The sequence below is a fragment of the Mauremys mutica genome, chromosome 4 (genome assembly GCF_020497125.1).
Source record: "Mauremys mutica isolate MM-2020 ecotype Southern chromosome 4, ASM2049712v1, whole genome shotgun sequence".
NCBI lineage: Eukaryota > Metazoa > Chordata > Testudines > Geoemydidae > Mauremys > Mauremys mutica.
Genome location: NC_059075.1, coordinates 134,998,171 through 135,013,538, shown reverse-complemented (window position 1 = coordinate 135,013,538; position 15,368 = coordinate 134,998,171). Strand labels below are relative to the sequence as shown.

General features: G+C 47.7%; 1 protein-coding gene across 2 annotated transcripts in view; it reads right to left on the bottom strand.

Moving 5' to 3' along the window:
• The window catches only part of IP6K3 (inositol hexakisphosphate kinase 3), a 50,871-nt gene that overhangs the window by 14,870 nt on the left and 20,633 nt on the right, over positions 1–15,368 (bottom strand). The window contains exons 1-2 of one of the 2 annotated variants that reach the window (XM_045015521.1): positions 11,978–12,124; positions 2,282–2,706 (exon numbers count right to left, since the gene is read on the bottom strand). In XM_045015521.1, coding sequence (XP_044871456.1) covers positions 2,282–2,480 — 199 coding nt within the window. In that variant the 5' untranslated portion in view covers positions 2,481–2,706; positions 11,978–12,124. Of the gene's footprint in view, positions 1–2,281; positions 2,707–11,977; positions 12,125–15,368 lie in introns of those variants that run through there. The other variant, XM_045015522.1, reaches the window with a different exon arrangement.

Here is a 15,368-nt window from a genome sequence, read left to right as displayed (position 1 = left end):
CTCAGGCCTCGCCGGAGACGCGCTCGGGTAAGGGGGGGGGGGAAGCGGGAGCCGCCGGGGCCGGGCCGGGGGGTGGGGGAAGGGAAGCGAGACCCGCCGGGCCGGGCCGGGGGGGGGGCAGGGACGCGAGACCCGCTGGGGCCGGGCCGGGGGGGGGGAAGGGAAGCGAGACCCGCCGGGCCGGGCCGGGGAAGGGAAGCGAGACCCGCCGGGGCCGGGCCGGGCCGGGGGAGGGAAGCGAGACCCGCCGGGGCCGGGCCGGGCCGGGCCGGGCCGGGGGGGGCGGGGAAGGGAAGCGAGACCCGCCGGGCCGGGCGGGGGGGGGGGGGAGGGGAGCGAGACCCGCCGGGCCGGGCCGGGGGTGGGGACGGGAAGCGAGACCCGCCGGGGCCGGGCCGGGCCGGGGGGTGGGGGAGGGAAGCGAGACCCGCCGGGGCCGGGCCGGGCTGGGCCGGGGGGGGCGGGGAAGGGAAGCGAGACCCGCCGGGCCGGGCCGGGGGGTGGGGGAGGGAAGCGAGACCCGCCAGGGCCGGGCCGGGCCGGGGGGGGGGTGGAAGGGAAGCGAGACTCGCCGGGCCGGGCCGGGGGTGGGGAAGGGAAGCGAGACCCGCCGGGGCCGGGCCGGGCCGGGGGGTGGGGGAGGGAAGCGGGACCGGCCGGGGCCGGGGTGGGAAGCGAGAACGTCCGGGGTGGGGAAAAGAGGGACCCGCCGCCGCCGAAGCGCAGCCCGGTCTTCGGCGGTGGGGGGCCCCTTCTGTTCCGGGACCCGCTGCCTAAGTGCCCCGCCGCCAAGCCACCAAACAGCTGTTGGTGGCGCTTAGCACTTTCCAGGAGGGAGGGGGGAGGAGCGGGGAGCCGCGCGCTTAGGGGAGGAGGTGGAGAAGAGACAGGGCAGGGGTGGGGCCTCATGGAAGGGGTGGATTGGGGGTGGGGCCAGGGGCAGCAAGGGGGCGTGTCAGTGATGCGGCCCTCGGGCCAATGCACTAGTCCTCATGCGGCCCTCGGGGTCATTTGAGTTTGAGACCCCTGACTTAAGCGCTACATCTCTCACTCTTTGCATGAACAGTTAACCTTTGGAGAGCTCCCAGTGACTCACTTGCTCAAACACCCACGCTCCAAAAGGGGGCATTTGGCCAGAATTCACATTTCTGTTGAGTGAGAAGCACTAACCACTAGAGTCCAGCCAAAACCCCTGTTATCTGGAGGAATCCTACCTGGAATTCAACAAGGACTTTATCACTTACTCCTCTTGTTAAAATTCACCGCTTCATAGATTCAGAAGGGACCATTATGAGCAGCTAGTCTGACTTCCTGCATAACACAGGCCATGCTGTGATTCCAGCATCTAGCTCAATCATGTGGTGGAGCAGGCGCTCTACTTTGTTAGAAAGACGCCCAATCTAGACATCAGAGATGATCTGCTAGTTTTTAGAAGCTAAGATAAAAAGGCTGATCTTAGTAATCCACATAATTTTCTGTACAGTGATCGCAAGATTGAAAGAGAGTGTGTATAAGAACCATCCAGTATTGCTAAGAATGTTGAGAAAGTCTACAAAGTGTTGGAGATTCCAAAGAGCAGACCTCCTTTACACACACACATTCTCAATCGCTCTCTTCCCCCCCACCCCCTAATCTGCTCATCCTCAATGACTCCATTACAATTGAAGGACAAGAGAAACAGCCTTTTTTGAAGATGTAAGATGTTAAGATAGCATTTAATTTTTTCCCCATGTAATGCACTTAGTGGAGGCTAAGAGTCAAAATACAACAAGAAAGGATGTTTTCGCATTATTTTCAGCTCCACTGGAAACAGCAAGTACCAGGGAATTCAATAGGTGGAACCTGATGCGAGTTTCTCAGCTTAATTTTGCAAAACCAGGAAGCTTAAAATAAAGGCGAAGAAAATCAGTTACATTTGTGGGTCCTGGAGTCAGATAGCCAAATCCTGACATCTTCACTCAGGCAAAACACTGAAACGAATGGGAGTTTACTCCACTTTTACTCATGCAAAGGTACTCAGGGCTTGGACCATATTTTGGAAGTATGTTGACTGGCCCAGAATCTCCTCTTACACCGGGTAAATGAGGAATGACTTCATGGAAGCCAATGGCATTAAACCCAAAGAGCCAGAAGAGAATCGGGCCCTTTGTCCTCAAGGGAAGGAAAGGATCGATGAAATTATGGGTAGCTAACATCTTCTCTTCTGATCATGGCTACCATTAGTAAACTCTCCCTCCCCTGTCCCTGCAGTTCTCTCCTGGATCATCCAGCTCCTTCTTACCTTTGTACTGAGGCGTGAACTGCTTAATGGCCGTGGGGAGCGACTCGTAGAACCACTGCTCCTGGGAGATGAGGGGCTTGCAGATGGTGTGCTCATCATATTTCATCATGCTCATGTGGCCCCCAACCTGATGGACAAATGGCTCCAAAAGGACCGCTTTCCTGGGGTCTCCCGTGTCCAGCTTATTCTGCACCACCATGCTGTCCGGAGACCCGTGGTCCAACTCGTATTTGGGCTGAGGCGAAACACACTCCTTGACGGAAGTGCCCTCTTTTTTTTAGTAGCAGTGAACCGGGGTCCGTTGCAGGGAAGCAACCAGAAGATGGGCTTGGGTTTGTCAGCCCCACGGGAGCCTAGATCTTTGCTGCTTTACCACGTATAGGTCTTCTGTCTTCTCAGCGTGCCATAGAGAAAGTCTCTGCCAACTGAAGGATAAATACAGAATGTGAGAAAACAGGGGCAAATCACTTCCAAACACCTTCCTGCTTTTCAGTGGAGCTCTCCCAAGGCTAAGGCTGCCTCCAATGGCTCCCTCTATGCTCCTGCATACATCACTCTCCAGCCCAAGAGAAGCCCCCCATACAAGCAGGGAGAGTTATACATTGAAGGCACGTGCAAATCCCACCCTTGTAAGGTGATCTCTATACATGCACATGGCTGGGGTCCAGGGCTTGAGCTGCAGACCCAATTTAAATCTGGTAAGGGGGCAAAAACAAGCAGGGAAAGGCAATTGAAGAGAGCTATCGGGTTAATGCAGCTCCCTCTGAGATTAGCTAGATCAGGGCATTCCTTCTGCCAGCTAACACCAAGCTATGAACGTGATGCTCCTTTCCCCTCCTAAAGGTAAACCAAGGTTAGGATAATAATCCCAATCTGCTAAAACCATGTTGTTGATGAAGTTCTCAACCTTTTCTGAAGTTGTCCCAAGGTTAGGACATTCCCTGCCAGTGGGGCTATTTATAAAGACCTCTGTACTCTAGAAACCCCCATGAAGGACATTCTCACACAAAGATGCCAGCAAAACCTACCTCCTACTCCCTACCTTCCCTCAGGAAGCTTCTCCACCTTCTACCCTTAGAGAAACCTCACACCAGGACATTCCTTGTTAATTAACACTAGGACGCTTCTGCCCCTCCACACCCAAGAACATGATACAGTTCTGCGGTGACCTAGAATCCTATTTTCGATGTCTCCGACTCAAGGAATATTTCCAACACACCTCTGAACAACATACTAACACACAGAGACCATCCTACTAACACTACAAAAAGAAGGATTCTGGGTGGACTCCCCCCGAAGGTCGAAACAACAGACTGGACTTCTACACAGAGAGCTTCTGCCGACATGCACGGGCTGAAATTGTGGAAAAATCAGCATCACTTGCCCCATAACCTCAGCCATGCAGAACACAGTGCCATCCACAGCCTCAGAAACAACTCTGACATCATAATAAAAAAGGCTCACAAAGGAGGTGCTGTCGTCATCATGAATAGGTCGGAATATGAACAAGAAGCTGCAAGGCTGCTCTCCAACACCACATTCTACAAGCCATTACCCTCTGATCACACTGATGGTTACCAAAAGAAACTACACCATCTGCTCAAGAAACTCCCTGAAAAAGCACAAGAGCAAATCCGCACAGACACACCCCTAGAACCCTGAGCAGGGGTATTCTATCTGCTACCCAAGATCCATAAACCTGGAAATCCTGGACGCCCCCATCATCTCAGGCATTGGCACCCTGACAGCAGGATTGTCTGGCTATGTAGACTCCCCCCTCAGTCCCTATGCTACCAGCACTCCTAGCTATCTTCAAGACACCACTGACTTCCTGAGGAAACTACAGTCCATTGGTGATCTTTCTAAAAACACCATCCTGGCCACTATGGATGTAGAAGCCCTCTACACCAACATTCCACACAAAGATGGACTACAAGCCATCAGGAACCGTATCCCTGATAATGTCACAGCAAACCTGGTGGCAGAACTTTGTGACTTTGTCCTCACCCATAACTATTTCACATTTGGGAACAACATATACCTTCAAATCAGTGGCACTGCTATGGGTACCTGCGTGGCCGCACAGTATGCCAACATTTTTATGGCTGACTTAGAACGCTTCCTCAGCTCTAGTCCCCTAATGCCCCTACTCTACTTGCGCTACATTGATGACATCTTCATCATCTGGACCCATGAAAAAGAAGCCCTTGAGGAATTCCACCATGATTTCAACAATTTCCACCCCACCATCAACCTCAGCCTGGACCAGTCCACACAAGAGATCCACTTCCTGGACACTACAGTGCTAATAAGTGATGGTCACATAAACACCACCCTATACCGGAAACCTACTGACTGCTATACTTACCTACATGCCTCCAGCTTTCATCCAGACCACACCACATGATCCATTGTCTACAGCCAAGCTCTATGATACAATCGCATTTGCTCCAACCGCTCAGACAGAGACAAACACCTACAAGATCTCTATCAAGCATTCTTACAACTACAATATCCACCTACTGAAGTGAAGAAACAGATTGACAGAGCCAGAAGAGTACCCAGAAGTCACCTACTACAGACAGACCCAACAAAGAAAGTAACAGAACGCCACTAGCCATCACCTTCAGCCCCCAACTAAAATCTCTTCAGCGCATCATCAAGGATCTACAACCTATCCTGAAGGACAATCCATCACTCTCACAGATCTTGGGAGACAGGCTAGTCCTTGCTTACAGACAGCCCCCCAGCCTGAAGCAAATATTCACCAGCAACCACAGACCACACAACAAAAACACTAACCCAGGAACCTATCCTTGCAATAAAGCCCATTGCCAACTCTGTCCACATATCTATTCAGGGGACACCATCATAGGACCTAATCACATCAGCCTCACTATCAGAGGCTCATTCATCGGCACATCTACCAATGTGATATATGCCATCATGTGCCAGCAATGCCCCTCTGCCATGTACATTGGCCAAACCGGACAGTCTCTACGTAAAAGAATAAATGGACACAAATCAGACGTCAAGAATTATAACATTCAAAAACCAGTCGGAGAACACTTCAGTCTCCCTGGTCACTCGATTACAGACCTAAAAGTCGCAATATTACAAGAAAAAAAACTTCAAAAACAGAATCCAACGAGAGACTGCTGAATTGGAATTAATTTGCAAAATGGACACCATTAAATTAGGCTTGAATAAAGACTGGGAGTGGATGGGTCATTACACAAATTAAAACTATTTCCCCATGTTTATTTCCCGCCCCCCCCCCACACTATTCCTCACAACTTTTTGTCAACTGCTGCAAATGGACCATTTTGATTAGCACTACAAAAAGTTTTTTTCTCTTCTGCTGGTAATAGCTCACTTTAACTAATCACTCTCGTTAGAGTGTGTATGGTAACACCCATTGTTTCATGTTCTCTGTGTGTGTATATATATATATATATATATCTTCCTACTGTATATTCCACCTGATCCCACAGGAGCTTTCCATGGACTTCCATAGAAACGGGACTTGGCCCTGGGCCTAGAATAATCAACTAGAAAAAAAAACCACACAGCCCTGTATTTGTCCTGGTGGACCTCTTACCCAATTTCTATTCAGCCAAATTGCCCATTGATTTCATTTGGAGCAAGACTGGACTCACTTATTGGGGATAATAATAATGGGCCCGATTCACTCTGCCCCAGGGCAGCTGAACACGAGGACAGGACTTCTGCGGCCAGAAGCGCTCCACCTGCGAAGGTTTGTTTCCCCCAAGGCATGGAGAGTCCCCTGCCGCAGAATGTCCCTCTGCTGAAGGATCTGCATTGGAGTTGCACTGAAGATGAATTTGGCCCTATGAAACCAATCTACCTGAAGGAACAGTTTCCTCGCAATTCCCCAGCCCCCACTCCGATGGCCAACAATGCTGGAAAACACAGAGGGAGGTTTGTTCTTTTGCATGCAGGATTGGTGAGTGAAATGGGGGGCTGGGAATGTAAACAAGTGCATGGGAGCGACATTCCGGGACGGTGATCTGGCCTTCCAGTAATGTGCCAGCACTTGACTATGCCAGTCAAAAGAGCACACTGAAAGGGACTGGAGAAATTCCTTTCTGTTGCCCTTCCTTTCCTCTCAGTCAAAGACACAGGTTTTGAGGCCTTGCCCCATGTTGTGTAACACCGTAGTGGACAAGAAGTGTCACTGAACTCAAGGCATAAGATACTATTCAGTGTGAATAGCAGTGTCTACCTATCTTAGGTACTCATACGGTCCTCTTTACCCCAGCATCTGAGCACATTGCTCTCTTCGATGCACACATATCCCTGTGAGGGAGGGAAGAGCTGTTTTGCCCAGTTTGCAGATGGGGAATGGAGGCACAGAGAGATTAAATGACTTGTCCAAGGTCATGCAGGAAGCCTGTGGAGGAGCCAGGTATTGAAGATGGTCTCCCAGGCTAGTGCTCTAACCACTGGGACATTCTCCCTCTTTGCAATGAGGCATCAAATTGAAAATAAATATCGTATGCTCTGATTTGCATTTAGTGGCAGCGGACTCCCAATCTAACAAGTTCTCTGGCTTAAAAACACCAGGGGAGTCAAAGCTCAAGTGCTTAAACACTTTCCTCTTGTTCTCCTATTGATAATGAAATCCCTGAATAAATGAGCACTTCAGCTTGGGTGCCTGGTTTTTGCATGGAGGACTTGTTCAAGTTAGATGAACTGGACTGAGGGAACTTATACTCATCCCCATGGAGAAATGAGATAGAAAGGTTTAACAACAAGTCCTCCACAGGGGAAATTTCTTCCCCTCCACTCTGCCCAAATTGAGGTGTTTAAACTCAAACATTTCCCAGGATTCCTTCCCCCTGCCAATTTTATCATCACCCTATGCCATGGAATGGGATTTTTGCCACACAGTTGCACAGATACAGTCTATACTAGCACTTACTTCCTGAAGGCACCATGCTGAGCCATTTATATGAGAGTTTTTCAAGCTAGGATGAATGTATGTCTTTAGAGCCACTCCAGAACAAACAAAAGTATTTAACCTTTCTGAGTTGCTTCGATTTTTACAGATTATTTTGCTCTTTAAAGTGTTTTTTGTTTGTTCGTTAATAGATTTATCATCAATCACCTTTCAAGCCAGAGAACAAAGCATGATTTCAATCCAGCATGTATTGCTTTTGAGATATTCCAAGGCTGGAAAATAACTGACACAATTTGAACAAGAGCTGCACTAAGTGAAAGGGGCTGCTTTGATTTGCTGGCATTCTGAAGCAGCTCATCCTGACCATATAAATGTTACCATGAGCCCTCAATGAGTCACCAGTAGCGTGTCTCTGCTTGTCTCAAACAAGGGAGCCTTGAAATTAATTCCCCTGTTGCTTAAATTGTCACAAGTGATGAAAGATATTTAGGCCACAAAAAACATTGAGGGTTACAAATCAATTTTAATCCTCCAAATTTTCTCATTAGAAATTGCAGGGATTTATTTTTCCTCCAAAGAAGGTGAGATGTAGTCCATGTAGCAAAAAGTGACTCTAAGGGTGGAAATAAGAGATAGTCCAAAAAATAAGGAGTGGGACATGTTTTTTAGAACTTCCCCCCTCCTCTTCTTTTTTGGACAAAATCTCAAAAAGTTTGAAATTTTTGCTTGTCTGAAAAAAGAAACACGTTTCATGAATTTTCCTCCCATTTTTTTTGGTCAAAATCCCTGAACATTTTCTCAAAATTTTGCTCAGAACATTTTTCTTCAAAATGTTCACAAACTCCAAGTCAGCTCTTATGAAAACACAGAAGTACGTTTGTGTGTGTTTTGGTGATTTGCATTTCCAACATGTAATAACTAGAAGGGGGGAAACTCTCCACCATTTAAAAAACACTAATGATCCTAGGTGTGTCGGAAGTCAGGTCCTACAGTCAATGACCGCCTTAGAGGACAACAGTTGGGACAGTATTGCCCAAGGCATAGAAAAGTTATAAGCGAGCAGACTCTAGCCAGCAGAGGGCTGCAGTGCACACAGGCTTAGCTATTATGTTCCAGCAATTCAAGCAGGCGAGCTTTAAAAAGTGAAAGCAGTTTATATTATTTATTTGTGATCCTACAATACACATGCACAATAAATATATTATGGAGGCCAAATCATGAGGGGCTTACTCCGTTTCTACTAGGTTCTTTTCAAGGCAAAATCTCACTGCTCAATTCTACAGTGATGGGGCAAAATAAAGATAGACAGACAGCCCGTATCTGGCCTTGTACAATAGAACCTCAGAGTTACGAACACCAGAGTTATGAACTGACCAGTCAACCACACAACTCATTTGGAACCGGAAGTACGCAATCAGGCAGTAGAAGAGACAAAAAAAAAAAAAAAAGCAGCAGCAAATACAGTGCAGTACTCTGTTAAAAGTAAACTACTAAAAAATAAAGGGAAAGCAGCATTTTTATTCTGCATAGTAAAGTTTCAAAGCTGTATTAAGTCAATGTTCAGTTGTAAACTTTTGAAAGAACAACCAGAACGTTTCATTCAGAGTTACGAACATTTCACAGTTATGAATAACCTCCATTCCCGAGGTGTTTGTAACTCTGAGGTTCTACTGCATTTAAAATAAAAACATTCATTTAATCTAGTTAAAAACACTTTAGGAAATTGAAAGCAAAATCGTTTTTAAAGCACTGAATTTACTGCCCATCGTTTAGCCTGTTTGTTTATATAATTGCTGCATTCAATGTAGAGGTCAAAAACAGACCAGGCAGTTCAGCAGTCAATTCCTACTTGATCCTGCTTTCCAATGCCCATGTGCTGAACACCGTGCTGCAAATTGTGGGTTATAAACATGGTAGGGGGCTGTTTATGTTTTATTGGACAAAAAGAAATAGAAAATATCTGTCTATTGATAGATCCAGGCTCCAGAGCTGATCAATCCATAGACAGGCAGATTTTGGGGCAGAGAGTCAGCTGGTATAAATCGGCAATGGCGCTAATGCAGTTTAGGAGCTGAGGATATGACCCATAGATTAGATAGCTACAGATTCCCAGAAAGACAGACATTTCTGCCACATCCTATATTACCACACCATTTCCCTTTAATCTTTGGCCTCAAAACACACCAAAGCTCCTCCCTGCAGCACTGTGAGGGGGCAGATCGGTCGGGTTAAATCCCCGCTCTTTCACAGGGCTCTGGAATGTGGCACCCAGGCTGTAGCAGCGTGGGAACAGTTTGGCGTAAATGCTGTCCTTGCAGTGTCCCTTCTCTTGGATCAACAGAGGCCTCCAGAGCCCACCTTGTTTCACCAGCCCTAAATTCCCACTTTTCAAATGTTATTAATCATTAACTCTCCCTTCTCTTTTGCACAGGTGGGTTTCTCATTCTAGCCCCAGACTTATTTACGAATCCGCCTCATGGCTTCCTCGGTGGGTGGCTGCTTTCGGGCTGGATTCAACATTCATCAGAGTCAGAACAAGCCTTTTCCTGGACTTCAGATCAGGCCCTCAGTGTATTTCCATTTTCATGCACAGCCAAGCAGGTGCCACATCAGTGCTCAAGGGATTTTTAAATTCACTTTTTCTGTTCTTCCCTTGACCACGTCCGAACGGGGAAAGAATAGCTGCATATGAGGGCGGAGTGTCAAGAATGAACAGCTCTGTTCTCTGCGAGGAGCTCTAACCATCCACTCAGAAATCCTTAGGTACAGAAGCCCTGAGCCCTTTTATCTTGCATCTCCCTTCCTGAAAGAATCTGATGTTCATCAAGTTTATGGCTGGTGCCAACATCCCTCATGAACATGATGCAAAGATGCACCGAAGGATTTATTCAGCTGCTTTGTACAGCAGCAGGACATACAGAGGAAGGGTAGAAATTGCATTAGCCTGGATGGATAGGCAGCTAAAAACCATATTTCCTCTGCCTGCCATTGCTGGTGCGTTTGGGATAAAGTGCAAAGTAACAGTCACTATCAGGGAGTTGGGTAAATGTTCTACATGCCTTGGCAATACTCCCCAGCCGGTGCAGTGCCGTGACAGCGAAAGACATTTGGGCATATGACAGCGCCCTGGTGGCTGAGATTACAAATGCCCTGTCCTTGCATCATCCTTTGCTTAGGTGCCTGAAACTTCATGGAGACACCCGTGTCTTTTTACCCTTTCGTTCCGGTTTAGCTCCAGGTTGCTCCACTACGGCACACTGTGCTCACCGTTCTGGGCGGACGCGAACGTAGCCAGAGGAAGGCTGCTGCTCTAGCAGGGCCCGTTCTGCTAAGCCGACCTAACCCCTCGGCAGTGAAGCTCGTGGTCTGGGGTGAACCCGAATGGGACACGCTCCTGTTCTCGGATGGGAAGGTTTTGCCTCCTGCTATAGCTCCCCTTTCCCAAGTTACACGTAGCAGGACTAGGGTGACCAGACAGCAAATATGAAAAATCAAGACAGGGTGGGGGGTAATAGGCACCTACATAAGAAAAAGACACAAAAATCGGAACTGTCCCTATAAAATTGGGACATCTGGTCACCCTAAGCAGGGCAGACTGGGATTTTGTTGACAGCGGTGTAAATCCAGAGTTAGCTCATCGGCACCACTGCCGTTACTCTGGATTTAGACCACCGTGACTGCCAGAGGAATCTGCTCCACTGTAGCCAGGCAAATACTTTTGAGTCAAAGGCACAGACTGTCCCTTCATCTCCCTAGACTCCCCAGGGAGCTCCCCAAAGCCCATCTCATTTAGCAGCTCAGTGACCACATCCTAGAGCAAATGTACAAATCGATACACAATGTGACGGCAAAGAGGGAGCCCTGATGTACCACATTCTGAGCAAGAGCTAGATTTCAGACACCCCAGCGTGGGGGCTGGCGGTGGTGAGAGCAGGCTCATTTCTAGAGAATAATTAGCTTTGTTACAGACAGTGTTCATCAGAAATGGACCCAAACTAGCCTCTTGCAGTTGGTGCATATCAGCAGAGTTCCGCTGACTTTAATGTCCCCCCACCAATCTACACCAGCTGAGGATCTTGCCCTCAGAATAATTATCCAACCCACTCCCCCTACCATTGTCACTGAGGTCTGGATAAATTGGGATCTGGATTGGAACAGACCCTGGTTTTGAAAAGCTAATCCCCAACCAGCAAAATCTGTGAGATTCCCACAGAGCCCCGGCTCTGTCCATCCCTGGGGTTTAGTCAACACAACCATCAAATCCACACTGCCATTCAACAGCCAGGTGTCGTCTGGTCATGGGTATTTCCGCTCCTCTGTCTGTCTGTATCGACCGGTTGTCTCTTGTCTTTGTCTTACATTTAAATGGCAAGCTCTTTGGGGCTAGGACTGTCTGTCTGTTCTATGTCTGTCCAGCGCCTAACACAAAGGGGTTGTGTCCGATAATACAAATACATAATGAGGAATATGTAAGAATTATGCCAGTCAGCCACAGGATTTCCAGAGAGCCCAAAAAAGGCAATTGATAAAGGAAAGAAATTAGCCTCATCTTTGCACAGCCTAATGTGCCCTTTTCGAATTTTCATTTCAGCCAGTTACCCCGCATTCTTCTTACGTTCTCCTTGCCACTTGCCGACCCACACTACCGAGGCAGGCCACACTCAAAGAGCTATTAATCACCTCTCTGCCTCTGTTTGCAAAATCAAATAAGCAGTTATTAAAGGAGGCGTGCAGTGAGCACACGACACCTACCCCACGACAAAAATACTCACCCATCAGCGCCTGCCTGGCGGGTAGGGCATTTACCTCAGCAGTGAGATTTTGTATGAGTATCCCAGTTTGTCAGGGTGCTGGTCAGCCCGGTTGGCTCCCTTCGATGCAGCCTAGGTTCGAAAGCCCAGCCTCGGCACATGGAATTGGGGAGGGCAGGGAAGTGAGCTGCCATCCAGGGGGAGTCACCTGACTTTATTGGAAATTCCTTCCAGGCGTGGGTTATGTACAGCCGACAGCTGAGGCAAGTGGGCGGCGAGAGGGGGGGACGTTACAGGAAGAAAGGAGAAAGAAAACACAAACACACCCAGTATTAAGGGAAACAAAATGATGACTTGGATAAGATTAAGTTGCAAAGATAAAGAGGAGCTGCATGTGACACCCTAGAGGGAGCAGTGTGTTCCTTTTCTTGGCTAGTCGTAAGAGCTCCTTGCTTGGTTTTGCAATCAGAACTCCAGGAAAACAACTCTGCTTCCTGCTAATTTATTTTCGGCATCATCTTTCGTAAAAGCTTCACTGAGCTATTGTTCTTTGCCTCTCGCCTGCTTCCCTTTTAAAAGGCTCTCTGCTCCACCTGGGATAGCGTTGGCCTTTGCAAAGCTGGCTGCTATCAGTAGGGGGATATGGCCCCCATTTGCTCACCTTTGGCGGGCTGTGAAACTCAGCAGGTGTTTGGGGACAGATATTAGCTAGCCAGCTACACAGCCAGCCAGGTGGTTCGAAAAACATTCTTCTGATCTGTTTATCCCAACGAGCCTGGACAGATGGGTGTGTGCGTGTTAGTGCTTTTGTGCTGGAGTGAGACAGGCTGGGTGACAGACACAATGGGCTTTCACCTTCAGGCACCTGTGGTTTGCTAATATCAGCTCCACGAAAGCAACAGCACTAGAAAGCAGAATGGCCGAGGTGCTGCAAGCCAGCCCCAGTTAGCCCTCACACAGCACTTTTCATCTATAGATCTCAAAGCACTTTGCAAAGAAAGACTGTTTACAGAGGGGAAAACAGACCCAAAGAGGGGAAAGTGACTCACCCAAGGCCACTCAGCAGCAGAACCAAGAAAAGAACCCAGGTCTCCTGACTCCCTGTCCAGTGCCCTACCCACTAGACCAGTGGCTCTCAATCTTTTCAGACTCGTGAACCCCTTTCAGGAGGCTGATTTGTCTTGTGTACCCCAAGTTTCACCTCCCTTATACTACTGGCTTACAAAATCAGACCTAAAAATACACAAGTGTCACAGCCACTAGTACTGAAAAACTGCTACTTTCTCATGTTTACCATATAATTATACAACAAATCAATTGGGAAATAAATCTTGTACTTACATTTCAGTCTATAGTACATAGAGCAGTATAAGCAAGTCACTGTCTGTACGAAATTTTAGTCTGTACTGACTTCACTAGGGCTTTTTATGCAGCCTGTCGTAAAACTAGTTGAAGTACCTCCTGGAAGACCTCTGTGTAGCCCCAGGGGTACGCGTACCCCTGGTTGAGAACCACTGCACTAGACCACACTGCTGAAAGATTAGCAGGGCCGGTGTAACCACTAGGCGAACTAGGCGGCCGCCAATTTTTTTTTTTACACTGCTGCTGGAAAACGAATGAATAAAGAAAAGAGAAACGTCGTTGAACTTGCATTTTAACTTGTCGTTCTTCTCTCGTACATTACAGCTATAGCCTACGCCAGCTCTGCGTTGCGGGCACAAGCATGCTGCTTCACTACGGTACAAAGTGGCAATGACATCATTTTTCTCGTCGCACGCAGCCATTACCCGTTCTGACAGACTGTGTATAATGCTAAGTTTACTAGTTTTTTGAGGTTGTTGACTGAAGCTAACTATTTTTGTTGAGTTGTTTCAGATCTAAGACTCTGGCAATTGCTGCTGCATCATTTCGCTAATACTTTGTGTCAGTTGTGTGTGTATGTTAAGTATTTGAGTGTATGTGTTTATTATGTGTGAATATGCGTGTGTTTGTTCTAATTTGTCATATTGATATTGTCAGTTGTTGTATGACGGAGTATCTGCCATTCTAATTTCAGAAATTGAATTAATAACAATAATTGGATATTCTAAAGACAGAATAAAATGTAGTAGATTTTGATATGAAAATGAAGGAAGGAAGTATACGTGACTAAAAGGGGTGTATTTATTTTCATTAAATATGTAGACTAAATAATGAAATTAATAAATTTTCAAGCCGAGTGTGTATTAATTCTAATGAACAATGCCACATTATGCAGAATTCATTTTTGAAAGTTTATAATAAGCGATGCTCCGGGGGGAGGGGAAAGGCGGGGGGGGGGTGCAAGGAGGAAGTTTCGCCTAGGGCGCAAAATATCCTTGCACCGGCCCTGAAGGTTAGTGGTACAGCTGCCTAGAGAAAACTGACACAGGGCATCTTCTTTGCAAAGTGAAGGTGTGATCGTAGCACAGGAAGGCATGCAGTAACAACAGTAGCTTAGACGTGGCAGAAAGGGCTAGGAACCCGCCAAATGCAAACTGTCTGGGGACCCTGGGTATATATTCAAGTTGCTAGTCCATGCCGCCATGTCTTCACTATTTTCGATAAAAGCTAACATGGGTTTGCCTACCCCGGCTCTGCAGTGAAAACATACCCACAGAATCTCCCTGTAATGTGCCTGACTCAAGAGTGAGAGATGGAAAAGACCTGTTAGCTCATTCAGCTCCCTGCCAACGTGGGATTCTTTCTTACAGTGTATGTGAGGACAACATATTAGTTCCCTACTTTCCTTTTGCTGACAACTAAAAATGGAGATAGATGGCTGTATCTCAGACTGGAAATTAAGCCTACATTTTTAACAGTGAGAGTAATTAACCACTGAAACAATTTCCCAAGGGTCGTGGTGGATTCTCCATCACTGACAATTTTTAAGTCAAGATGGGATGTTTCTCTAACAGATCTGCTCTAGGAATTATTTGGAGGAAGTTCCCAGGCTTGTGTTGTACAGGAGGCCAGACTGAATGGACAATGGTCCCTTCTGGCCATAAAAGGTACCTATGTACCTGTGTCTCACCCAGGGCTGGCTCAGGCTTTTTTGCCGCCCCAAGCAAAAAAAAAAAGGGGGGGGAGGTGCCGCCGGAGCGGCAAAGCAGAGGGAAAAAACAAAAACAAAACCACATTGGGGCCAGAGCGGCAAAGCGGGGCGGGGGGGACAAAAAACCGGCGCGGCTGGAATGGCAAAAGGGGGAGGGGGGGAAACTGCAGCACAGCCGGAGCAGCAAAGCAGGGAGGAAAAAACCCAAAACACCAACATAAAACCACGGTGGGGCTGGAGCGGTAAAGGGGGGTGGGGGGAACAGGGTGCTGTAGCGGCAAAGCAGCTGAAGAAAAAAAAGAAAAAGAAAACACGGCGCAGCCAGAGCGGCAAAGCAGG